The sequence below is a fragment of the Telopea speciosissima genome, chromosome 4 (assembly GCF_018873765.1).
Source record: "Telopea speciosissima isolate NSW1024214 ecotype Mountain lineage chromosome 4, Tspe_v1, whole genome shotgun sequence".
NCBI classification, from domain to species: Eukaryota; Viridiplantae; Streptophyta; class Magnoliopsida; order Proteales; family Proteaceae; genus Telopea; species Telopea speciosissima.
This window is the reverse complement of record NC_057919.1, coordinates 58,536,631-58,564,255: the sequence shown is the minus strand read 5'-3', so window position 1 is coordinate 58,564,255 and position 27,625 is coordinate 58,536,631. Positions and strand designations below refer to the sequence as shown.

Here is a 27,625-nt window from a genome sequence, read left to right as displayed (position 1 = left end):
AACTAGTCAAATGTACTTGGTAATTAATTGTCATCAGTCAGATTGGAATCTAAAACCAGTTTTTTTATGCAAAAAAGAAAAAACTTTGATTATGATAATCAAAACAAGTTCACATACTATATACAAGGCACTTTAACTTACTAAACCTAGCTTTCCTAGCTAATTCATCTGCCACCACCACTAATGATCTATTACACTTCAACATATTTATAAAATTAAAATAAGATAGATTGAGCCATCAAACAACAAGATAAACTTTTGATTTCTAGTTTGCCTACGAAATAACAGGTTATGGCAAACACAGAAATAATGGACTTAATATCAGATTTAGAGTAATTAGAATTAGAGATGAGGTCATCAGGGAGATGAAGCAAAGAAGAGCTACAAAGAAACTCAGACCGGATTTCTGATGGCCTGGCTGTCCAGATATGCTTACTAAATTCACTCAACATAAATAAGTGTCAATAAGATTCCCCTTAGTTGTAGATTGTGGGCTTGTCTTAGCCTTCCGCTTAGCTTGTGGTTGGCCTTTGGGCCCTTGAGTAGGATAGACCAAAAAAAAAAAAAGATTCTGCGTGCCTCCCTATTACATAGAAACATTTTAAATCGTTAGTAAATTGCAACAATCCATAAATATTTCCATATTTACAAAAGTTGTTAAAAGGAGTATGAGAAGTAGAGGCAAGAAATTTTGCAGCAAATTGAGTAGTTAGAATACCATTCTTAACAAGGGGGTAAATCCAGATTTTTTGTGTCACAGGGCTAACAGTAATTATTGTCACTTCAAGTACAATCACAGAAACAAAAGAAGAGTCATTGGGTGTTCTGAAATCTGAACCAGACTCTTTGATTAGGGAAAAAGAAGGTTGTCATTGCAGGTCGCGTGACCCCTGTGTCAGTGTGGGGCCAATGGGAACATGCACATAAGCATCCAATAGGAGTGGGTTCATGGGGTGGGTTGGTCATTTATCCTCCCTATTTCTAAGCACAGTAGCCACGCGGACTAGCAACGATCCCTAACCCCTTCAATTAATACAAGTTTTTTTTTTAAATATGTATTTATCAAAACATCTTTAATTTATTTTATTTTAGAGCCTCATACCAGTTTTGGAATTAATTTATTAAGAAGCTTTGGCTTAGGGTCTATTAATCATATCTTTCTTTCTCTTTATTAAATTCTTAAATTCTAATTAGACTTATATTCCATTTTTCTCTTCTTTTAAACAAAATTTTAGGTTCCTAATACTACAAATTCCTTTACCTTAAAGGATATACATTATGCCATGCATATATTTTTACATAGGCACATACCTAAAGCATAATGCACTTCAACATTTACCCATACTTCCTTGGATCCAGATCGTCTACGGCGCTACGGGCAGAGCGGCCTGAGCGGCGCACAAACAGGACGCCCTCAATGACTGCCTTACCCCTGTCCGAGCACCTTGCCCGAGCAGGGGTAAGGCGGTCATTGCAGGGCGCCCTGTTTGTGCACCACTCTGGGCAGAGCGCCGTAGACGATCTGAATTGTACTTCCTTTACGACAACCCCTTATTTAATGTACTTTTTACTACTTAGAGTTAACCATTTTCAATGTCCACATATCTTGTTAGTTGAATTAGCCATTCTTCTACTTAATTCATTAAATTAAGTTCAAACACCTAACTTAATTTATTCTAAGCTCATCCATGAATTCGAAAGTCTAATATTTTCTCTTAATCATATTTGCCCATTAGATGCTAGAGGAGACGCCACAAAAAGAAGTCATAAACAGTCTAGGATACAGTCTTACAGAAGAGCTAAATAAATACAACGCATGAACTAAATCTACTCATTTGAATTGGCCTAATCCATTGCCCTAACTAATCATGGAAAGTTGAAGAGAGTAAAAGAACATAAATTAAGAAGGTATTTTGACAATATATATATCCCTTATAATTTTTTTGGGTTTTAATTTCCCGGATTCAATGTTGATGCTTTTATCCTACAATTTTAATGGATTTCTTTTATGATGAACATCAAAAGGAAAGCGGCAGCAAATTATATATCCCTTATAATTTTTTTTGTCAAATTATGCATACTCCTATTTTAAACTCCCTGTATCACATCACAATCAAATTCGAAAAGCGGCAACTAATTTCTCTAGGGAGATAAAGAGGGCAAAGCAAATATCCATTGGATTTCATGGACTCGTTTGTATCGATCTAAAGAAAAGGGGCGTTTGGGTTTTTGTGACCCTCCTTCAAAACCTAGCACTCCTTGCCAAAATTGCATGGCGTTTATGGTCTTCACCTGATTCATATTGGACTAGATTTTTTAAATCTATTTACTTCCCCGATACTAATTTTGTACATGCAAGGTTGGGGAACCAACCATCATGGGGGTGGCGTAGTATTCTTGAAGGTCGTAAAGTGCTATTGTGTGGCCTTATGTGGCAAGTGGGTGATGGGTCTAGAATCAGTATCTGGGAGGAAACTGGATGTCCTCAAATAGGGATTTTAAAATTCAAAGTCCTAGACCTGACCGGTGCAACATTGAATGGGTCTCCGAACTTATTGACCATGACAATAGGAGGTGGTGTATAGATTTGCTTAATTCCCTCTTCAGTGCTACAGATAAGTCAACAATTTTTAATATCAACCTCATTTTGCACCATTTGGAGGGCCGTCAAGTTTTTTTTTTTTGGGGGGGGGGGGTATCCAAAACGGGTCAATTTTCTATTAAATTGGCTTATCACTTATTGTTTTTGCACCATTTGGAGGGCCGTCAAGTTTTTTTTTTTTTTTGGGGGGGGGGGGTATCCAAAACGGGTCAATTTTCTATTAAATTGGCTTATCACTTATTGTCTAATATTCGAGATGAGGAGTTGTCATCAAGACCGTCTTCCTCGCATCCCTCATCAACTAGACCTATCTCAGATGGTTTATGGAAATGGATCTGCTCAACCCAAACCTTACCTAAGATCAAGAATTTCCTTTGGCGGATTTATGCTCAAGGTTTGGCTGCTAATGAAGCCCTCTCACATAGGCATGTACCTCTTGATACATCGTGTCATAGATGTGATACTCATATGGAAACAAGCGGCCATTTATTGTTTGATTATAATTTTGCACGGGTGGTTTGGTTCGGATGTTCTTTACCTTATTTCGTTCCCCATAAACCTAAGACCTATATTTGGATTCAGGAATGGGATCCTATATTTTCCACCAATAAGCGCACTGGTCGGGAATCTTTCTCTCTTGCCTCCTTCATTTGTTGGAGCCTCTGGAAAACCATGAATGATCTTGTTTTCAATAAATATCAATGGACTCCAGTAGAGGTGATAACCAATGCAAAACGATCATTTCAAGAATACATTGAGGCAAAGAAAAAGTCTACACCAACCCCAAAACCTGTAGACGCTACCTTTAAACCCCCCTAGTGTATATTGGGAGCCACCTTCGACTGATATAGTCAAGTTAAATTGCAATGCCACTCTCCCAAAAGATGGTTGTGTTCGAGTTTTTCAACATAATGATGTTAGGAATAGTCCCACATCGGAAACGTAAAGGTGAATACTTGAGTATATTTAATAAAGCTCTATCTATTGTTTAAGTTAATAAACAAGGTGGATGCTACGGTGTATGTGCGAGGACTTTTGTCCTAACGCGCACGTGCACGAGTGGCATAGGCAGTAGAGGCGTTAGTGGCGCACACACTTAGCACTTTGCACGCTTTGAGCAAGATCTGATCTGGACCGTTCCTTTTGATCTAGTGGTCCGATTTGAATCTGGATAAGATCAATGTATACAGTTGATCAACAGTTATGACTGTTATATTTTTGGACGGTATAGATCGTACAGTTATGATCTAACGGACCAGATTCAAAGTTGATCAACAGTTATGATTGTTGTCTGTTTGGATGGCTTAGATCGTCCAGTTACGATCTAATGGACCAGATTCAAAGATGGAAGAATCCATCTGTTGAGAATACGTGCCAAGTGGCTTATTAATATCCAAAGATATTTCAAATTTGAAATATATCCCAAAAACGTTCTCTTCTTCTCCTCATTCTCAAAGTTATTCTTGCAGGGAATCTGTTTTGCTGCAGGAACAGATTTCTCTGCTTCTCAAAAGGCTTTCTGAAATCATTCTTGGCTTCGTTTGTGCAATACGCAACCAAGATAATCAACTTTGTTTGAGGCTTCACTGTATCCTGGAAGACAATTCGTCTGCAACCTATTTGCATCAGACTGTAGGGACGAATTTCGTCTTAAGGAAAGCGACTCTGTAACGCGCCTTGAAGTTTCAAGCCAACTCCTGTTATAACAGGTTGTAGTGGGGGTATTGGTTACATTATTCAAAATGGCTTTGGCACTTAAATTGTATTAGTTTCATATTTCATTGCATACAATTCGACAGTGGTGAGGGAAGCTCTTGCAATCTGTACATGACTACTTCATGCTAAATCCTTGGGCTTGGACAATGTTATTGTGGAAATGGATAATCTAGAGGTCATATCCACTCTTTCAATTCCCAGAACAACCGCGACTCGTCTTGTTATTGATCCAATTATTTAGGATATAGTCTCTATAGGAACTACTTTTCAATCACTGAGTTTTTCTTGTATTCCTAGGACATGTAATAGTATTGCATGAAGCCTGGCAAGGAAGGCCCTGTCAATTTCGTGTAAGACAGATTAACCACATTCCACTCCTTGGTTTCATGAGCTTGTTGCTCAAGAGGCTTTGTGTTTTCTATGAAATTCTGATGAATGAATTTTCTTATTACTGAAAAAAAAAAAAAAAAAAAAAAAAAACAAAAACAAAAAGGAACATCAAATGGTAGCTTTGTTTGTATGAAATGTTTGTCTTTCACCAAAGTTCAATGCAACATATAGTGTTGTTTCTATAAATGTTTTTGGGAATAACATAAAGGGAAATTAAATAAAGATGTCAAGTTTTTTTTTTGGTGGAGAATAAAGAAACTTTACTCGCTAAACATAATACTTACATTCCCATCCAGATCGTCCAACGAGGATCTAGTAAGTCAAGCATGCCTGGATAGTTTGTCTACCAGAGCAATGAAAGATCTAGATTGTTTAATAAGTCTTATACAACCGAGGGATGAAATGAGGTGGGAGATATCAAACAACAAACTAAAAAACTGGTATTGCCAAAAACAAGTAGCCAGATGCTCTAACCGGTCCTTAATCTCCTACGAATCAGTCCACACGATTACTTCCTTACAGTCCAATGAAAGTGACCTTTGGAGCCCTGCTTGGAGTCCTCGCAGCTCCGCCTCCTATGATGTCCCTACAAGACCACAGTACATAGAAGAAGCATAGAAAGTGCTGTTATAACTAATTAAAAACCCCATCCCCCATATGCAGTGGAGTGACCAAAGCTGCCATCCGAAATGATAACACATGTCTCCTCCGAACCGAACTGCAAATAGAAGGATTTTGAGATGGGTGAGGAAGGGGGTTGTGGTGAAGAGGACCGACTACTAGGGGAGTGTTGTATGGGTGAAGGATAGAGGCCTAAATCAGTGGTCCAACGTAAGATGTTATGCAAAATGTGTTGTGGGTCGAGAGGTTGAGGTGTAAATAGAATTTGATTCCTATGGATCCATATAAAGTACAATGTAATACAAATGATACTCAGGATGTAGGAATCAGTTGGCCACTTTGTTATGCTATTATTGAAAAAACTATGCACAGCCCCCATCAAGGTATTACCAGTAATTCTCTCAGTTCGGAGCCCAAGAAGTCCTGCAGCCCAGACCCGTTTAGTGATATCACATGAAAAGAAAAAGGTGCCAAAGAGTCTCAGGTGCAGTTAAACAGAAGATGTCAAGTTTTAAATTCACTAAATAAGTAGACAACAATTGCTCATTATTCTTGTGCAATTGGGATGCCAGAGGGTCTCATGACAAGTGCCACAGAGAGCACAAGTGGGATCGATCTGAATCCAATTCGGCCCCCTCTCTTAAACATTTCTGTATTTCTGTGTTGCTTGGCCGACAGATGGATAAGGCCTCCCTCATTTGGTTCTTTTCTGTTTTTATTGTTACTTGTTATTTTCTTTGGCAGGCTCGGAACATTTTTGTATTTCATTTTGTTGGTCCCAATCCGGGGTTGATTCTGCGAAAGATCAACCAATGGCTCTGGGACATGAACATTTATCCCCCCCCCCTTTATAATATCAATATTGTTTCTCCTGAATCGAATGATACTAACTGCTTTTCTTCTATTCCTTGTTTTGATTTACCTACTTTAGATTTCCTTGTTTTGTTTTGCGCAGGGTTCGATTCCAAAGATCTAGGTAAACCTGGATGGGCTTTTGGTTTTTTGATACAGGGAAAAATTCGTTTTCTCACTGCTGGGCGATATAAAAACAATCATTTTTTGAAACCTGAGTTGACTGCCATTAAGCCATTCTTAATGGTCTTGAGTCTGCTGCTGTGAGAGGTTTGAAGCTGAAAGAAGTTTGGTGCTCTAATAGGGTGCTACCTGGACTTCTTCCAACTCCATCCCTTTCCCCTTAGCCTTACGAAGTCCTGCCCTATTTTCTGAAGATTTTGGATCAATCATGTGGTGTGGTTTTTAAAGAACTGGCTAACCCCTCTATTGTCTCTTGGTTTAAATCTTGTGTTACATATGCCTCCCCTACCCCCTTGTGCATGGATTGTACAAATTCTACCGTTTAACTTTAATGAAATTTTCATTCTCATAAAAAAAAAAAAAAAATTGCTCATTATTCTTATGTTAATGCAAATAAGGGTTCGGACTCATGTTACTAACTCCAAAGCAAGAAATTGATCTTAGGATCATGGTTTTAGTGCATGATATCATAATGGGTATCAATCAACTCCGAAAACAATACAATATCAGATTGGTATTGGCACAGATCAGATAAATTTTCCCTGATTCTCCTTTAAAATGGGTTTTTTGATCATTTTACCCCTTATCCGTACTGTGTCACCGATATAGTATCAAGATTGCTCACTTGCCAAAACCGGTACCGAGTGATACGTCACCGATACCGATAACCATGCTTAGAATTTACCCCCCACAAACCAAAAATAAAAAATAAAAAATTTCTTAGGATCAAAACTTCAGATTGGGTCAATCTGGATTCTAGACCACTTTGTCCAACCCTCTGTGAAGTCTTGTGAAGGGATGCACAGAAGCAGAGCAATATTACGGGGTTTACTGGTTTATCCATCACCCGGGGTCGTTATCTAAGTTTTACATTTTTCTTCCATCCAACTCTGCGGGCAGAAAGGAGCCTTTCGCCCTCAGTCTCTCGGAGGTTTAGAGCCAAAGAGGTAACGATAGATTGTTCGGAGGAGCAGTCGGGATGAGAGGGCGAGTCGGTGGCGGTCCGAACAGGAGGAACGAGTCTGTGTTCACTCGTGCGGTGGACGGGGTCTTCGCATTCTTCCGTCTCGCCGAATTCGAGATCCTGTTCTTCCTCTTCATTTTCATCACCTTCCTTATATTCAAGGATCTGGTTTGTTTTCCCTCCTCATTCCTCCTTCAATTGCTTGTGTAATCTTTTAACTCCTCAGATTGCTTAGTTACCCAATTTAACTCTTGCGTTGAACTTCTATGAATTATGCTCTTCAGGGAATGGAGATTAACTCTCACTTTCCACTTTTGCAGTTTTTTTTTTTTGTTGTTTGGTGATGTTGGTGGTGATTATTTCAATTGCTAATATCTTGTAGTAACTTTTCTTTGTTATCCCTGAGATTGCCTCGTTACCCAGTTGACCATTTGCGATGAACATGTATGATTATCTTCTCTTGGGGATATTGGAGATAACCGATTTTGCAATTTGTCTGGTGATTATTTTAATTGCTCATAGCTTGTAGTAGCTTTTATTTATTAAACCTTATATTGTTTGAACTAATATGATTATGCTCTTCAGGGGATATTGGAGATTACACACTTCCCAATTTTGCAACTCTTTGTGTTTGGGACGTTGATTGATTATTTCTCCTGCTTGTATGTTAACTAATCAAATAAAGACTGAAAAGGGAATAAAGAGTAATGTAGTTCTAGATTGGAAGGAGACCAACTAGAAGCCAAATAACGGATCTGATCTGATAGGTAGTTCGGTTAGGCTAAAATAGGTGAAGTATAAAATTAGGGTTAGGGTTTGATCTGACCTAGAATTAGGGTAAATTGATGTAGAGGAGTCTTCTAGTGAAGGTCCTAAGATGTTTTGATGGGGTTAGGTATGTAAACTTGAATGGACAGTAGGTTTGGTTTAGGTTTTCGGGGTTTTGGGAAAGTGGAAGAAAAGGGGATCTAGGGTTTAAGATGGTCACCTAGGTCTGATACCTGGATCGAGTTTCCCTTATGGTGAGAGGAGAGTTCGATCAAAAAAAGAAAGGATTTTGATGGCTGGTTTGGTCTGAGTAGGATTTAGGTTATGGGGATGATGTTCAGAGATGGAGGGGATGCTAGGGTTTGGTTTAGAGGGTTAGAAGAAGAAGTGTTTGGGTTGGGGATATATTAACTAGTTTCTAATTTTGTTCCTTACATATTGGTTGAACTATAAAGCCTAGTTTCTATTTTCATTAGGTTTCTATTTTTTCTAGAAGTTGCTATTTCTTTTAGAAGTTACTATTTCTTAAGTTTCTAATTTTGTAAATTGACCTATTGCATTAAATAGGCGGTCCCTCTTGTAATAGAAACAGATTTTGGAGAATAGAATTTCCAGGCCATGTTGCCATCATTTATGGGAGAATATCCTTGTTTCAAGTTTCAACTACTAGGATACCTGTGGGTGAGAGACCCTGGCTGAGAAAGCCATCCCCTACCCCCTTCTTCTTTTTATCTTCTATATATCCTCTTTTTCTTCTTCTTCTTATCCTTTTCTATCTTCTTCTCCTCCCTTCCCTACTCGATCAACACTGCTGTGCTATTTTTTTGTGACTACAACTAATCACTGTGAGAGTATACTTTGAAGACCTGAATCAAGCCTGTGTCAAGTTCTTATTAGTTGCTGCAGTTATACAACTCGAGGAGGCTCTAGAACACTTGCAGATCTGAGTTTTATTGCAGCAACTTCAAGCTCTCTGATCTCCAGATCCATCCATTAGCTGTTGATGATATTTGGAGGCTGAAGTACCCTCAATGAACCTTTCCTTCGATGGTAAATTGAGTCCAATCCAATGGTCAGGTTTGGTTATATCTTTGAGTTTCTAAATCTGTACTTAACCTTCTAATTCTGAGATCTGTTGATATCTCAGCATCTAGTCATCACTTGTGGCTGAGATTTTGAAGGTTCATTCAACCCAATAAGACCTACCTTTGATTGGTTCCCCAGCTCCATCTGAGTTTCTGAGTTACTAAATCTGCTGCTGGTTATTTTCTGGTTAATTTCAGTCTTATTTTGTCCGCTTCTGCTGCTGTTATCTTTGCTGTAGCAACTGATATGGTTATATAACGATCCTACTGTAGAGTGGTTCTTTGTTGAACCTCTTCTACATTACCCCAACACCTGGAAACTAAAAACCATACATAGAATACAATTTCTAGATTTAGAAACTAACGCCAAGATATTGAAAACTGTTTCCAAGACATAGGAACTACAAACAAGACTGATGATGGAAGGCACTTAATGCTGCCTTGGAATATGAAAAGACAACTATAACTACCTAGATATTTGAAAGATAAAAGAAATAAAAAACACAAGAGACTAAATAAAAACCTGGACCACACATTGGCCCTTACAAAACTGCATGCAGGCTAGGCCTGGCCAGACCACGCTAGATCTGGGCTTGGCTGGTTGGGCTGGGCCGCAGGCTTGCTTAGCCAGGGGGGCTTATAAGGCCTGGGCCTGGGCCTAAGCTGGTACCTCGTGGGGTGCTTGATTGGATCTGGCCTTGGCAGGGGCTGCTGATGGCCCTGCATCAGAGAGACTACCCTATCTTCTTCCCTTCTTCGATTCTTTTTTTTTAATCTTGTTGTTCTGAAATTTCCTGCAAATCTGAAAACCGATCGAAGTATTTACCGTTGCTGGACCTGAAGTTTGCAATCCTCTTGCGGGCTGGTTATCACTTGTGACTGGTCTCCTTTATCACTATTCCTTGATGTTGAGACCTATGTTATTTTCAGATCAGTCGTAATTCTGTGAAGGGAAGAGGGTAACCAGCAACAAAATTCATTAACACAGATAGAGTGATGGGTTTCTAGAAGCCTAAGTACTTAGGTTCAGAAACTAAGTAAAATTCCAGAATTGTGCAGTGAAGAAATAATAACCAGATTCAAGAGATTTTTAATAAATGGCGATCAACAATTCAGATTGAAGTGAATCCTGGTCGAAGGTATGATTTATGGTCTAGATTAGAATAACTCCACGGATGAAGAACCTGATCCAATGATCGGATCTGAATCTACAGAGAAATCCTACTGAGAGTAGGACTCTTGACTAGGATATCCAGATCAAGGGATTGATCTCTGATTATAGGGGAACCAAAACAGTATTGAATGGATGATCAATGAGCAACAGAGAAACAAGCATTTACAGTTAACTTTCAAACAAGAACATGTACCCACTACCCAGAAACTAGGACTGAAATAGAAACCATGATAAGATCTGATTTTAGAACAGAAATCAATTAAGCACTGAAGGCGATTAACACTGCTGAAATCAGATTCCAAATCTTACATTCTGTTGATGAGAAATCAGAAATACTACTGGCATCAGGATTCTTAATTAACAGCACAGTCGACTGGAGATTTTGATATCAACAATAACACGACTGTAACAGAAAGTGGATGTATAAAGATGTAATGGATCTTCAGATTTCAAACAATCAAAATCAACTTAATAAGCATTTACGCGAGAATAGATTTGATAACTGACCTGATTGCAGGAATTCAGCAATGGAGAAAGAGATTGGAAGAAGAAGAATAGAAAGGAGGGTATGACCAGGCGTCTCACCTAGCCTTATTGGAATCCCACCAATAGTATTGGAGTGTCCCGAATAGGGTAGTTAAATGATTGAATCTTACTACCAATTCTAAGTCCCACAGAAAATGAGCAAAAAGCCATCTTCATTCAATAATAAATCGTAGGGGAGGGTTGTAGCCCTTACAATGCTTTATGGGAACAGCAAAAGACTAAATCATACAATCCTATAAATGAGGTAGACCCAATTAGATCAAGATATCCCTCTTCTGGTTACTGGAATGGAGGTCTCTGAATCATACAAGGAATTTTTTTGGGTAAATTACGAAACACCCCCTGAAAATGGAACGAATCTCAAGTCACCCCCTCTTATTTGAAAATACTCAGAATACCCCCTGCTTTAGAGCTCTATATTACAGATTAGTCCCTACCGTTAGTTTTACGCTGTTAACTTATGAAGTCAGCTGGTCAAATTTTTTTAAAACCCTAAATTACCCTTGACCAATGTATTGTTACTATTTTTCCCTTGAATCTAAAAACCCCAAAATCGATCCTCTTCCTCCTATGACCTGCAACTCAATCTGTTTCTTTTGGTAGAACCTGCAACTCAATCTCAAGCGATGAAGAAGGGAGCCAAGTTGGCGAGTGAGAGAGATGAGCTGAGTGAGCGAGTGTAAAAAGCAAAAACCAAAACCAAAACCCTATTTTCACAACCCATCATTTCACGAAACCCTAAACTCGTTCTGCCCCCATCGTTTTCTTCCTCTCAAACACTGAACCATCCTTCCAATTTCTTCTTCCTCTTGCCTTCTTCTGGCAATGTTTTGAAACTTGATCATCACCTAGAGATTCACGATGAACTGAGGGCAGATTTGTGGCGAGATTCAGAGATTTGAGAGCCGTAGAAACTCGAATGAAACCTAAATTCCATTAAATTTTTTACCGAATATCATGGCCATAGAAGGATCCATTGCTATGAAAGCTTTTGATTGAGCATTTTTATTATTTTCTTGGGTGCAAAGACCATCCAGGGGGGATTTTACTATGCCTCAAAGGACAAAAAGTTATGTACAAGCTTCAGGAAAAGAGGATTCCCAAAGACCCTGCCGATGGTAACTCACTGCCATTTTGATTGAGCACTTCATATGAATTTGCTGGCATATACCACTGAGAGAGATTTATAGGGTGATTTTAAGGGAATTTAATAGATGAATTCATGAATTTTTACTAAGAGTTCAGTTTTGGTATTTGAAAACTTTTTTTTCTGAAAAATAGAAAATCCCTCTGAAATAGAAGAGATTTTCGTTATAATTTCTTTCGTTTAAGGAATTAAGACTTGGAAATTCCTGAGAACTTGCCAAGAACAATTTAAGGGTTATATATCTAAATCGCAGATCATTAAAAGAAGAAGAAAAAATAAAAGCAGCAGCTACTCCCACTGAGTTTGAATGGACGGAAATTCAAAACCTTTTTGGAGATTTGTTTAGGTTTCATTTGAGTAGGATTCTTTACAGTTTTGAGCTTTTCGGTACAGCACGTTCGAGTGTCTTATGTTGCACATGTGGAAGAAGGTGACGATGGCTCGTGGGCTGGCAGCAGAGGAGTGAACCCAAGTGAGGGTGGTGGTGGCTGCGGCAATGGTGGTGGAGTGGATAAGTTTCGTTTGTGAGCAGGGGAACCTGTTAGCTTCTAAACTACGTCTCTGAAATCGTTCTTTCTGAAATTTCCGAAGATAATAGAAAGAGTGGTTTAGGGCTGTAAATGGCTATTCGTAAATCCGTATTCGATCCGCGTTCGTATCCGTTTAGGAGAATCCGAATCCGTCCGAAACTAATCGGATACGAATATGATAATCCCCCTATCCGACCGATTATTATCCGACTCGTGTAGGAGTCCGACGGTAATAAAATATCTGAAATATAACTCTGTGTTTGTCTATCCTTTTAAGTTGCCTTATTGGATTTTGTTATCTTATTTTTATAAATTTATAAGTTAAGATAATGTGATTCTTTTTCTAGATTTGCTATTGGTTTATATATATTGTTTTATGCAATGTGATACATGGAATTACATATCTATTAAAAAATCAAAAGTAAAAAATGTAAGAGAATAAAAGACTAAGAAGAGTAGAAGAAAGGGTAGTTACTGAACTCTCAAGTCTCAACCCTAACCCTCATCATAAAAACTGTAAATATGTCAACGGATAGTCGAAAAATCGTAGTCAATCCGTATTCATATCCATTTAGGAGAACTCGCATTCAAAAAATCACTATCCGGAAATTATCCGAATCCGTCCGAAAACCGATAGGATATTATCCAAATCTGTTTGAATATAATCGGATACGAATATGATAATGCCACTATCCGACCGAATTCGATCTGTTTACATGCCTAGAGTGGTTGGTGAGAGTTGCAGCAGAGAGGGGGAGGGGTAGTGGTGGTGGCTGCGGCAATGGTGGTTTTAGCGGTGGTGGTGATTTGGGGCATAATTGGAAATATAAAAATTGGTATCCTAATTATAATTTACAAGTTTTGGGTATCTAAAGTGCATTTTCTACAAACGTTGGGTATCTCAATTGTCATTGTTTATCTTATTTTGCTTGAGGTTAAAATTGTCTTTTCACTTTTTGGTTTGATTGAAGTTAACACCGTTATTGTAGAGGGGGACGGATGAGTGTTTTCAAATAAGAGGGGGTGACTTCAGATTCGTTCCATTTTCAGGGGGTTTTTCGTAATTTATCCTTTTTTTTGGTTGAAGAATCATAGTAGGAATTGAAAAACTGAAAGAAAACCAACTAATAAGTGAAATGGAATTATAAATAATATTCCAGCCTATACTAACAAATAAATTAGCAAATAAAATGACCCTAAATAATTTCCCATGATTCGGGTTTTGGGTGATCCAGAAAACACCTTCAAACTGTGTCAACTCAGTGAGTTGCTGACTTAGTGTCTTCTTTCTCCTTTGGTACTTAGAGTACCTGCTTCTGATCTGCATAAACTCTCCCCGGCTTGAAAGCATTTGTCTCCGATGAAAGGGTCATGTAGCACTCATGCAACTCCAGGTTAAGACGCTTCAGATCGTCAGCGTGAATCCAGGTGCAGTCAGTTCTTGGACGACCTTTGCACTTTATAAAAGGAAGGAATGGTAACCACTTCCCTTCCGAGTGACAGTATGCCTGTTGTCCACAATATCCTCTATCTCATCCTCAACAAGTGGAGTAAATTGGGTTAGCCAAAAAGTATGCTCTGTATTTTCCTCATTCGTGTGGTGACCCAAATAGATCATAAGATCGGCCACGTGGAAGATATTTCTTATGGCCATGTCAACAGGCAATATAAGCACATAAGCATTCAGTTTGACCTTTTTAAGGACCTTGTAAGGTCCCATATTCCATGGGTGAATGTGTTTATGCTAGGAGAAAACCTCTCAGGTCCAATGCAAACCATCACCATGTCTCCAGGTTGAAACTACACAAATAATTGATGACAATCAACCACAACTTTATAAGAATTATTGTTAAGAGAGATATGGCAACGAATTTCGGGGTGTACCTTAGTAATATGGCGTATAAATTCATCTGTGCCAAAATTATTGCGTACTGAGGTGGATGGGGAACAAGATCGACAAGGCACTTTGGTCGAACTCCAAGAATAGTCTCAAACGGAGTACAACACGTAGTCTTATTCACTAAATTGTTATACGTAAATTCAGCAATGTCAAGAATGGACGGCCAAGTCTTTTCATAGTCACGAACAAGGCAACATAACAAGTTGCCCAAACTTCGGCTAACAACCTCCATTTGACCATCAATTTGTGGATGAAAGGCTGTAAAAAATGGAAGCTTTGTGTGGTCTTCATCCTTAGAGTCTTCTTAAAATAACTCATAAACTTGATATCTCTATTAGATACAATTGAATTTGGCAACCCATGTAGCCGAACAACTTCCTTGAAGAATGTAGGAATGTGATTAGCATCAGAAGTCCTATGACATGGAGAAAAATGTGTCATCTTTGAGAATCTATTGACTACCACAAGTATGGAATCGTGCCACTGTTCAAGTCTATGCTCATATGTACCCATGGTGCATATGGAATGGGTAGGGGGAATACAAACCCGTATTTTTCTTAGTTCCTTTGGCTAATTGACAAATTTGGCATCTCTTGATAACATTTTCTTCATCCTTCTGCAAGTGTGGCCAGTAATCTCTATCGGTGACTTGTAGAAGAGTCTTGTTATGTCCGAAATGTCCACCAAGTCTTTTGCCATGCAATTTCCTTATAAGGTGCTGCCGTAAGGATGAGGCAAGAATGCACAGTCGTGTCCTCTAGAAAAGGTACCCATTGTGGAGTGAGTATTTAGGATCCCTCCTAGTAAATGGTCAAGAAATCCTTATCTGAGGCATACTCATCTCAGATATTGGAAATACTCACAACATGGGCTGAGAAAGGGTGTAATGTCAACACATTTCTACTTGAGGCATCATGATGCAGATAGGCGGAAGTTATTTATTTTATTTTCTATTTCCGTTTCAATTAGGATTTTGTTATTTCAGTTTCAAAGTAGGAATAGGATTTATTTTCTTTTAATTCTATAAAAGAGCATGTACTCCCACGATAGAGATGAGTTTTTGGGAATGAATGAAATTTATTTGGGTTAAGACGATGGCTGTCATGAGCCTTGCGTGCATCTCTTCCCTCTTCTGAATTCTTCTTCTTCTCCTCTTAATTTTCTTCTTCTTCTTTTCTGTTTCCTCTATTCATACTCTGCTCTGGACGGTAGTAGCAGCCCAGATGTTCTGGTTTGATCTCCTCCCTCACCAATCTTTGTTCCTCAAGCTTTAGGGTTAAGATGCCCCACCTTAGGGCGACTCAAACCCCAAGCGCTTGTTCCGTTAGTCTTCTTCTGCTATGAGACTCGACCCCTTGAAGAACCCTGAAATTGTGATGTCGCCAGATGTGATTTCAGAGCTTCAAATCTCACTAGGGTGTTGATGCTTGGTGATGCTAAGGCCTGTAATCGATGGAGAATCGAGTCACTGCCCTTCACCTGAAATTTTGAGTTGATTGGGTTCCTAACGAAGGGGTTCTCTTCTTTGAACCTTGCTGGTTTTACTGTCTTGAAGTTCTGGGTTTCTATTAATCGACTGAAGAAGAAGATGCAATTTTTTTATTTGCAAGTAAGGACATAGTTCTCTATTTACTTTCCACCCCTTGTTTCTGAGTTTTGTTCTGTTTTGTTCCTAATCTTCTTAAATTTCAAATTTGCCCCTCCCATTAACACGTTATACCTCCTTTCACTTGTTTCTTTTTTTTTTGTTTCCATTAAATTACGGTTCTGCTACTCTACAATTCTGCCATTGCTCTTTATGAATATTGATTTATCTACTAGTTTGCCATTCAACTTTGGATTTGAGTGTTTCTTTTCTTGGGTGGGCCCTTAAGCAACCCAATAAGGGTTATTCCAACCCGGGTCTGCATTACATCACCAACAGTGTTGGTTGTTCATTGACTTTTGTGAATGGAGGTGCTTCAGAGCTTCATGATCTGTGAATTACATGGACTCTTTGTCGACGAGATAGTGTCCCTAGTGCTTCAGTTCCTGTATTATGGTGTAGAGCTCCAAATCATAGATAGAGCAACCCCTTTTGGCATCGCTAAAATTCTCATCGGACTGATTTGATAAAATAGAAGAAGGCATCCGATTAATGAGAAAACATGCAGTAAGAACAGCATTACATCAAAAGAGTTTTGGGACATGCATATGAAACATAAGAAAACGAGCAACCTCCAACAAGTGGAGGTTTTTACATTCAGCCACCCCATTTTGTTGAGAGGTGTATGAACAGCTTGTTTGATGTATAATGCCATGGTCTAAGCAAAAACTAGAGATTCCATGCTGTGCATACTCAAGAGCATTAGCAGATCGGAAAACCTTTATAGAAGTATCAAACTGGGTCTTTATTTCATTGTAAAAGTATTTAAAAACGGAAAAGAATTCAGACTGATCTTTCAACTAATAAACCCAAGTCATACGGGAGTGATCGTCCACAAAAGTAACAAAACACGAAAAAGCTAACCTATTTTTGACATGACATGGACCCCAAATATCAGAATGAACTAACAAAAACAAAAATGGCCGTTGAGGTTTGCTACGAGCAGGAAAGGATGACCAATGATGTTTCTCCAACTCATAAGCTTCACACTGAAGATGGGAGACGGAATTGCAACTAGGAAGCATGCGTTGAAGCCTAGGTAAAGATGGATGATCTAGATGACCCAGACGAACATGCTAGTGAAAGGGAGATGGCTCACTAGTGGTGTAGCAAGAACAATAGAAGGTCCAGTGCCATCCATGTAATTGAGTCAAGCTTGCTCAAGCCCTCCACCAATCGTCCTCATTGTCTCAACGTCATGAAAAACACAATACGAAGGACAAAATGTGACAGGCCAGTTAAGCATTGTAGTAAGTTAACTGACGGATAAAAGAATCAATGGTAACTGGGGTACATGCAAAACAGAGGATAAAGTCTAAGAGGGAGTAGGGGATACAGTACCATGGCTGGTGATATTAGTAGATGAACCATTAGCAAGAATGACAGGAGAAGCAGAATGAAGAGAAGATGAAGATGAAAATAATTCTGACTTACCAGTCATGTGGGTAGAAGCACCGGAGTCAATAATCCACGGGGTGGAAAAAAAAAAAAGGTACCTGTATGTGCTAAAGTAGCTATAGAAGAGGAAGCAGAAGTCTCAAGATGTTGGAGACGCTTGAGAATCTGAGCGTAGTCATCCCGGGACATAGAAACAGTGGAAGAGGCTCTAGATACAGATGTAGTAGAGGTGTCACCAGTGGAAACATGCTCGGTATTGCTTTCAGTAGTAGCAGTATTGGCTAACTCATTAGTCCAGTCCAGTCTGTCTTGTTTGGCCCAACAAGTCTCAACAGTATGATTAGGTTGCTGCAAAAGGAACACTGGCGAGAAGACTTCTTAGTATACTGAACCACTATACCTCAGCCCCTTGTACCTCGACCACAGTCTCTGGATGATCCACCATCGCTTCCAGTAAAGGAGCCATATACTCTGTTAGTAGTAAAAGCAGATCCTTCCTTCAGAGGAGTAGTAATACCTTTGAAAGAGGTAGACATACGCTGCAACCGAGAAAAGGTTTCATTGAGAGAAGGTAACCTTTTCCCCAGTAAGAAGATGACTCTTCACAGATTGGTAGTCTGGATGTAGACCAGCCAAGAAATTGGCGACAAATTCAGCTCTCTGTGCCTTGAGCTGCTCCAAATCTGTAGTAGGAGGTTGATGCATTTGAAGCTCTTCAAAATTCCTTTATATCCGCTATAATACTCATTGAGAGACTTGTCTCCCTGGGTGAAGGTAAACATCTTGTCTAACTCATATATCCAAGAAAGGTTTGTTTCTTGAGAGAAACTTTCATGGAGATCATTCCAAACACCCCTGGCATTAGAGTGAAACATAACATTAGATACAATAGTAGGGTCAATACTGTTCCACAACCAGATTTTCAAGATGGAGTCTTCGCGCTTCCATTCCTCATATGCAGCAAGGGAAGATGGGTCCTTAGAATCAGTAGTTGGTGGATCATCAGTGAGATATTTCATCTTAACCTTAGCATGGATATAAACTTGAACAGATTGAGCACACAGCATATAGTTTGAAACACCATTGAGTTTAATGTTTTTAATTTGAACATGAACATTATTCAACTGGAGATTTAGAGTCAGCCATCATGGAATTTTAGAACCAATCTTCAGCCCCACCAAAAAGAAATCTAGTAAGCAGCAGCAAGCTTCAAAACAGGAAGAGAAAAAAATTTTGAAAAACCAGGGACAGAATCTTCAAGCAATAGTAATGATAGTAGTAGCCGGCAGCAACAAAACACAGAGAACACGGACAATCGAACCCAGATTTGGGTGATTTTATCCAACACTAAATCAGCAGGGCAATTAATGTAGAAGAGGTTCAGTTAAGAACCACTCTACAGTAGGATTGATTACAGGTTGCAGCAGATCATCAAAATAGCAATAACACCAAATTAGAAACAAGGACAGAATTAAAAGGTTAGGGTTTTAGCCAAGCCAGCCAACTGATGGATACCCCTTTTGGATCGAAGGTAGAGAATGATAGGGAGGGTCTGCCTTCAAAATTCTGCTTACTTCCGATGGCTTGATGTGAAGTTATGAAGGACTCGCCAAAATTGAAGGTTAGGAGAAAACCTTCCACAACAGGTTGTTGGTGCTCTCTGCAGTAACTGAGTGTGAGACTTGGTATGGGGAGTTTGATTTGCAGATTTGGGTCAGTTCTAATGGTGGAATATGGAGATGGAAGGCTGGGGATGAAAATAGAAAGTATGGAGATTATGAAAGTTTCAGGCCTGGAGTGGGGGTGGAAGTGAGGATCGAATGGAGGTGATGATGGGAAGGTTGTATGCCTTAAAGATCAACTAAAACTGTTGGAGTAGTCACAATAATACAGCAGTAGTCAGGGATCGATGGAGAGGCAGAGAAGATGGAGAAATGGAAAATAGAAGGTTGGGGGATAGATGGATTAGGCTCTCTCAGCCGGGCTCCTTCAGCCCTTCAAGTCAATCACTCAACATGAGAAAAAACCACACTTGCAGCAAAGCAAAGCAATATTTTCATTCATTATAATCAAATCGTGGGGGGTTTCTAAAAGCCATTACAAATATATGGAGAGCAAAGCTTGCTCCTCAAGAAAGAAGAAAATAGAAACTTAGCTAATTAACTTCAATTATAAAAAAAATAGAAACTTTCCTAATTAACTTGACTGAAATAAAATATTCACTAGGATTGACATGAAAATAGAAACTACTAAATACTAATTGATTCTAAAGCCTTCAAATCTCTTCAACTGAATCATGTGGACCCCACTTTAGATGGCTTAATAGGTGCTGCCGAACTCCATAGTCTGTGGTCCCCATCCTTTAAGTTGTCTCCATCGGTTCAGTTTAAAAAACTTTAAGACATTGACAAAACTGCCCCCACAGTTTCTTCTAGTAATTATTTCACCAAGCCAAATTAAGGGGCTGTGACACTGTTCACTTGAACAGTAACATGAACAGTGTTTTTGCCTCTTCTTCTTCTTCAGGTTTTGATCTACATCAGCAATATGACCTGAAAACATGATCGAAGGAGCCTCTGTGGTAGGGGAACAAAAGCCCAAAATAGTAGTCTGATCAGAAATACAGATCAGGAGATATACACAATCCTTTGGGTAAAAAAAATTGACCCACAAAAGAGTACCCGCAAGGTATATGGGAGAAAATAGATTATAGCAGATCAGACCAATAATAGGGGCTCAAAGATGGATCAAGTGCACCTTATGAAGTCTTCAATTACTTCTCGAAAAATTAGAATCATCAAGAGGTTGGATAGGGATAATCATCAGATCTTCATGCCGTGAGAGAAAATAGTAGAACTGAAGTCGCAGTAGAGATATCCATATAATCTTGAAGTCTTCAATAAAGAATCTTCATATGCAGCAGTATATAAATAACAGACAGCCCTAGTTTTATCTTTGGAACATCAAAACTTAGGACAATAACAGTATGTAGGCAGCATAGCCTGCTGCAGGCAGAAACTAGAGAAACTTGAAGAAGAACCACTCAACCCAGAATTTGAAGTAGAACAATTACTAGTTTATTAATTCTCTGATACCATGTGACAATGTAGAGATTAATAAACCAGTAATACAAGCAAGAGAAAGAAGAAGAAGAAGATGAAGAAACTCTGCAACAAGGAAGGAAGCAGAGCCGGTGAGTCTATTATCTCACCCCGTGACTCTATAAATATATCAAGAATAAAATTCAGAGTAGGAGTCTAAATCAGACTCAAAGAAGGAAACTAAGAAAGCAAATCTATCTAGAACTACTAAAAACAGAAACTCCTAAAAGAAAACCCTCAAGATACATAATGAAGTGTACATGACACATATGTACCCCCACAGTACATATGGTCATGTACCCCTTACAACATTAATCAGTAGACTGCTTTAACATTTATTAACTTTTGCTTTGCCTTCTCAGCTGGGACATTGATGGGTTGAAGGGCAATCTGTTGTCCATTGAATGTAAAAATACATTGATTATTTATACCAACAACCATCACGTCGTTGTCGTACATCCATGGTCGTCCCAATAAGACATCTGTTAGCTTCACGGGGGCCAAACACACCATAGCTCCTCGTATCCATGGGTCTTAAGTGGGACAGAGCATCGCTGATTTACCTCTAGAGTGTTACCATTTAGGAGGGAAACCTTGTAACATTGTGGATGCTTCTCTGTTTGTAGTTTAGCCTTCTCAATAAAGGCTTTGGAAACTACATTTACAAAACTACTGCTGTCCACAATTACTTGTGCCATCTTTGGTCCACTGATCATGCAGGGGACAGGGATAGAATATGCAATGTCTAAGCCAGCCTTCACCTTTAGTCTCTGCTATTAGGACGTGACTGACCACGTGGATTCCAAACGTACCTTCACCTGTATCAATATCATAATATAGGTCCTCATTAACTTCCTAGGTGGATACGGATCATAGTTAGTGGTGTTCTCATTTGCTGCAACTATGGCATTGGTGCTTTTCTGCTTCATGGGACAGAACTTAGCGAAGTGCTCATATTATTACAATTGTAGCACTTTGTGTTGCTGTTGCCGTTAATAGGTTTTTACCCTTATCTGTAGGGTTACCTTGTGGTTGACCTTTAGGTCGATTGGCTGTTGATGGCCTCCGGTTCTCCCCGGCTTGAGAATTAAATCTCTTGGCGGGAGTCTTCAGATTATCCTCGGCTCTCAAGGCCTTCGGGAAGCAGTCTTGAACATCATATACATCTTGAACATTTAACTCCTTCCAAACATCCAGATTCAGGCCTGATTTGAATTAGGAAACCAGCTGTATGTCATCTTCCTTGATTCCCGTATGTGAGATAAGTGTGTCAAACTGCTCCATAAATGCTTCAATAGATAAGCTCCCTTGACAGAGGGTACTAAGCTTCATGAAGGCGATCTATGTAAGTCTGGGAAAGATACTTGTTCTTTTGCTCCTCTTTCATCTCTCCCCATGTGGTGAAATGGTGCCATGAGATTGCAGCCTGTTTTCATGATTCTTCCACCTCTTTGGCTGGCCCTTTCAACTTGCTCCATGCAACCCTCATCTTCTTGTCTTTTGTCAGAGTAAAGCAATCAAAGTAATCGTCCAGATCCCCCTGGTACTACTAAAGTGACTTTCGTAGCAAGGTTGAGCTCTCAACATAGATTTACAATTTGTTCCATATAAAAAATATTTCATAAGGTATTCTCAAAGGAGGGATGGTTTGTAGGAACTCTTTGGGATCCTCTCCAAACTCTCATGGTATTATTATCAGTTGAATTAGCAAGCAATTCTTCCTCTGTTCTATGATGTTCATGAATGTCAGGTGTGGGGGCTGGATTAGAACCATAGTACTAAATCATGCGAAATCTCGGTCGAGATCTCGAATATTTCGAGTATCTCGACCTAACGAAACGAAACAGCAGCTCGAACAAAAAAAATGCAAAAACTTGGTTGAAATTTTGACCATCTCGCGATATCTCGAGACAAAATCAAAATCTCACGAGATATTGAGATTCCTTTTTCAAAAGTAGCTTTATAAATACCAAAACTCGTTAGTCTCGGTCGAAATTTCGACCAAGACTTAACAAGCTCTAGATTTTTTGGGTTTTTTCTCCTAGTTAGTCTCGGTCGTTTCTTCTCTCATACTATGACGTGGCATTCATTTGTCCTATAGTTGGAGAACAATGCACGTTGGCTCCATCGGACTATGAGTGGGGTCGATCCTGGACGTCGGAGTAATTATTATTAGAATATTTGTAAACATTTGAGTCACTAGATGACCACTTGACTTATATTGGACTATTGGGGATATTGTCATATTGATATCATCTTCTTAACTTGTTATTTACTTATTGTACTTAATATTATGACTTAAGTTATGACTTATGAGTCATTCACTCTATGTTTCCAACTTCCAAGTCAATTTACTTGTTTAAATTGCTTATTAATCATAATTTATTATGTCCTCCAGTACTTTAAGTCTTAAACAATGTGTATGTGTAATTAACTAAGTTATACATTAGGATTCGACTGTACATTGTCAATCAATGGTGCAAATCTAAAACACCACTTTGGGCAACTATTTTTGCAATTTGAACATTTAAATGTGTTTATATAGCCTAAATTAAGGTTTCCATGAAGTTTCAGGCCTTAACTTGGCCTAAAACCCACCGAAATGACCTACCGAAACATAACAGAAAAATGCAAAATTTCGACCGAAATATCCAAATCCGAAATTTCGGATATTTCGGTTAGCCCGAAACACCGAAATGAAACGAGTTTTCTAACTATAATTAGAACCATTATGATGCTATTCCATGGCAGCTAGTCTTTCGAACAATTTACGATTGTCTTCAGACATTTTTTGGACATTTTCAGCCAATTGGTTGATAATTTCCATCAGACTGGTCATTTCAGAAGGCCTTGGCTCACTGCTAGCCATAGCTCTGACACCACTTTATGGGTTTCTAGAAGCCTGATAACATAGGTTCAGAAACTCGATAAAATTCCAGAGCCACCGTGAATAAAGAATAATAAGATTCAAGAGAATTTAAATATATGGAAATCAACATTTCAGTTTGAAGTGAAATCCTGGTCGAAGGTCTGATTTATGGTTAAGAATAACTCCACCAAAGAAGAATTTGATGCAGTGGTTGGTTCTGAATTTACAGAGGAATCCTACGGAGGGTAGGACTCTTGATTATGATATCTAGATCAAGGGATTGATCTCAGATTATAGGGGAACCAAAATAGTATTGAATGGATGACCACGCAGCAACCAAAAACAAGCATTAATAGTTAACTATCAAACTAGAACAAGAACCAGAAACTAGGACTGAAATAGAAACCAGTTCTGGGAACTCCAGCAATTCGAGTAGCAATTGAACTCTATCAAAACAGTGACAAGATCTGATTTTTAGAACAGAAATCAAATAAGGACTGAAGTTGATTAATACTGCTCAAACCAGATCCCAAATCTCAAATTCTGTTGATGAGAAAATTAGAAATCCTACTGGCAGCGTGATTCTTAAGTAACTAACAGCAGAGTCAACTGGAGATTTTGATATCAACAATAACAAGGCTGTAACAGAAACTGGATATATAAAGATGTAACGGATCTTCAGATTTCAAACAATCAAAATCAACTTATTAAGCATGTACGCGAGAATAGAATTGATAACTGACCTGATTGTAGGAATTGAGCAATGGAGTTAGAGATTGGAAGAAGAATAGAAAGGAGGGCTAGTCTTCTCAGCTAGCCTTACTGTAATCCCACCAGCTGTATTGGAGTCTCACCAATAGGGTAGTTGAATCTCACAACCAATTCTGAGTCCCACAGAAAACACAGCGAAAGCCATCTCCATTCAATAATTAAAATCATAGGGGAGGTGATGCGATCGGAAGTTCTAAAAACCTGGTTTGGATTGCTTATGGGCCCACTCAAGTAAGTAAAATCCAAGTATAGGGAAGCGATGGTAATTCTGTAAATAAATTGAATTTTCAAAAAGGAGGGTGGTAATTCTGTAATTAAACAGAATCTTAAGGCCTACTTAGGAAAGTTATAGGACAGGGATGAGAAAGGAATTAAAATTAAAATTTAAGGACAAACTTGGAACTAAAAGATATGGACTGAATTAAAGTAAAGGCAAGGGGTAAAAATGGAATGTCTTCTTCTTACGATAAACAAAAGAGCCCGCAGTAGGGAGGACCTGTTTTGAAGAAGAAATCTCCTTCACAATAGGTTGAATTGAGTTAGGGCTTTAGGGATGTAATTGCAGCTGCTGATCCTCTAAAATCAAGTATTAACAGCCTCAACAAATTGGGAAATTATAGAGGAACTGTTCTGCAATCACAGCTGGCGGTAAAAGGAGAACCAGCTTGGAGTTATGACATGGTTCTCACATGTCTGGCAGAGTTTCAGGCTGGGGCTTCATAGGTTGAATCGCCTTTAAGGCAAGTACCAGTACCCAAAATTTGGAGATGAAAAGGTAAAGATGAAGGAGATCAATGAACTCTCTCTCAACCATTTGGGTTCTGTAGAAAACAGCGCTTAGATAAAAACATGGAACACTAGGAAGAAAAGAAATAGGAACAAGAAGGAAAGGTAAAGGAAGAAGAAGGAGAAATAGATTTAGGAAAAGAACACACCTGATGGGGAAGAGGAAGGAGATCGCACAGCCAACTCTTGGCTTCACAAGTCATGGTATGATAACTAACTTCATTCCATATTCAATTCTGTATCTCTATGGGTACAGGCTTGCATATATAAAGAAAAGGAACCAAGACTCGTAATCTAATACTAAGACTAAAACTGAATTGATCTCTTTCTTCAAACGTTATCTAAACCTAATACAAAAACTCAAAATAAATAGGACTCTTCTCCTACATATGGTTATCTCCAATAGTAAATAAATAAACTGCAACGTACAATAATAACCACCCAAAACTCGGGTTGGCCGGTTTCATTTGGGCTTAGGTTTCCAAATCCAGGCGTGTCTGTCCATCCTCGCTTCCGCTACTGCAACAGGAGGGCAGTAGCCATTACAATGCTTTATAGAAACTGCAAGAGACTAAATCATATTGGCTCTAGCAAACCACTAGCCAATAGGAAATCATCCTATAAAAGAGTTGGAATTAGATCAAGATACCCCTCTTCTGGTCACTGGAATGGAGGTCTCCTAATCATATTAAGAATTTAAAAACTAAAATAAAACCTTTTAAGATATGTACCATGATAAGGGGAGTGTACCTATCGTGGTTTCCTTTATTACTTTTAAGTCTTTGGTTGTTAGTAGGAGTTAGGAGTTATTCTTTCCTATGTTAAGGTAATTTCCCATCAGACTATGTCTATGTTTCCTATTCAGACTATGCTATGCTTGTATAAGTATTCAGATTATAAATAGAAGGGAATAGACCACGATAGATCCTAAGTTGAATCTATCGTGGCTTAAGAATTACACCTCCATTTTCTCTTCTCTTCTCTCCCTCTCTCTCTCTCTCTCTACTTGCAGATACTGGTTATAGATCCTTGGTTTTGTCGCATGGTATCAGAGCTGTAACCGGTACCTGATTCTCTCTGTAATAGCCGTTTTGAGAGTTGTTTTGTGTTTCTGGTTTGGAGAAGAAACACTAGTTCATAGAAGAAGAAGAAGAAATAGGGTTTCATAAACTGGTTTCGACTTTCGATGAAGATTTAGTATGATGAACATACTTGATCGTTAAGTCTACTACTGCCTGAGTCGTTTTCTGGTTCTTGTGATGGTTTTATTCCTCTTCGTATGTTGCTATATCGCTGCTGCTGTCGATTAATAGTGTCGACCGAAAAGTTCTTTTTATTGCTGATGATGTTTGCTCTGGTTCGTTCAATTTGGTCAAGAAGAAGTGTTTTATATATCATTGCTGCTGTTGAAGGTTGAAGAAAACCCTGGTTGTATCGATTTGCTGATTCACTTGGAATTCCATGGATCGGTTGCTTGTTTATCGCCTCTTTTCTGGCAAAATCTTGGTTGTGGCCGAAGGTTGAAGAAAACTTCTCTGACGGTGATAGCAGTATCCTATCATGTTACATATCTTAATTCTTAACAGATGTAAATATGAAAAACTTGCAAGATAGACTGATAGACGTTTGTTCAGAATTTCTGCCCCATACAAATGTTAGCTCTTAGATGGTCTGTCTATTCATGGTTTCAGGTATCAGGAACAGTTTGGGTGTATCACCCAATCCATATTTGGGATCAACCAAAACTGATATCGGAATTGCCTGTGACTCAGTTTTAAATCAGAGGTTATATTCTATTCATCGTTAGCTACCTTAGAGGAATTGGTGTTTGCTCAGATCAGATCTATATGTCGTTACTTTATACAGGATATAGGCTGATTCTTTGTACCATTACTGATAAAGTGAAGAATATTTTTTTTTTCTTTTTTATTCCTTGAGTTGCATCTTGTAGATCAGACGAAAACCTAAAGAATATTGACGTTACTCTGTATTTGAAAAATTATAATTCATTCTATGATGCAGATTACCATTAACATTTTTATGTGCTTAGTTTTGTTCCTTTGATATTTGAATATTTTAATCTGTTAATTTACTCGGGTGCAGACATCAAGACCGGAGTATAATCAGATTCTTGGAAAGAAGCTAGATGGTGATGATTTCTGGCCACACTAGATATACCCAACAGCTTCTCTGAGATTAGACGTGGACTGCTTTCATGTCAAAGCTGTTAAAATTTACTGTACATTTTTCTTTGTGAGATTGATTTGCTAGTAATAGGTCCCTTCCATGAAGTTTTTTGGTTTTTTTGGTTTGTTGACTGGACCGAAAAGAAGATAAAAGGACCATAAAAGGAAATTTTGTGTAAGATCTTGTGGAAACAAGATGTCTATATGAATTTAACGACTTTTTATTGTCTTCTTGAATTGACTTTTTTTTTTCTTTTTTTTTTTTTTTGGGGGGGTGGTGGGGTGTGGAGCGGGAGAGATTGATTTTGTGTTTGGCATGTCCAGATAATCACACACCGAGACTTCATTCATTGGATGCTTTTCGGAGGTACCAGAACATTGGTCTTCATCC

At 38.7% G+C, this 27,625-nt stretch overlaps 1 protein-coding gene across 1 annotated transcript; it reads left to right on the top strand.

The window, feature by feature from the left end:
* Window positions 1-7,211: 7,211 nt before the first annotated feature.
* On the top strand, window positions 7,212-27,333 carry LOC122657683. The gene is made up of 2 exons (XM_043852467.1): window positions 7,212-7,496; window positions 27,152-27,333. The coding sequence occupies exons 1-2, from the start codon at window positions 7,344-7,346 to the stop codon at window positions 27,218-27,220; spliced, it is 222 nt and encodes a 73-aa protein (XP_043708402.1). The 5' UTR covers window positions 7,212-7,343; the 3' UTR covers window positions 27,221-27,333.
* The last annotated feature ends 292 nt before the right edge of the window (window positions 27,334-27,625 follow it).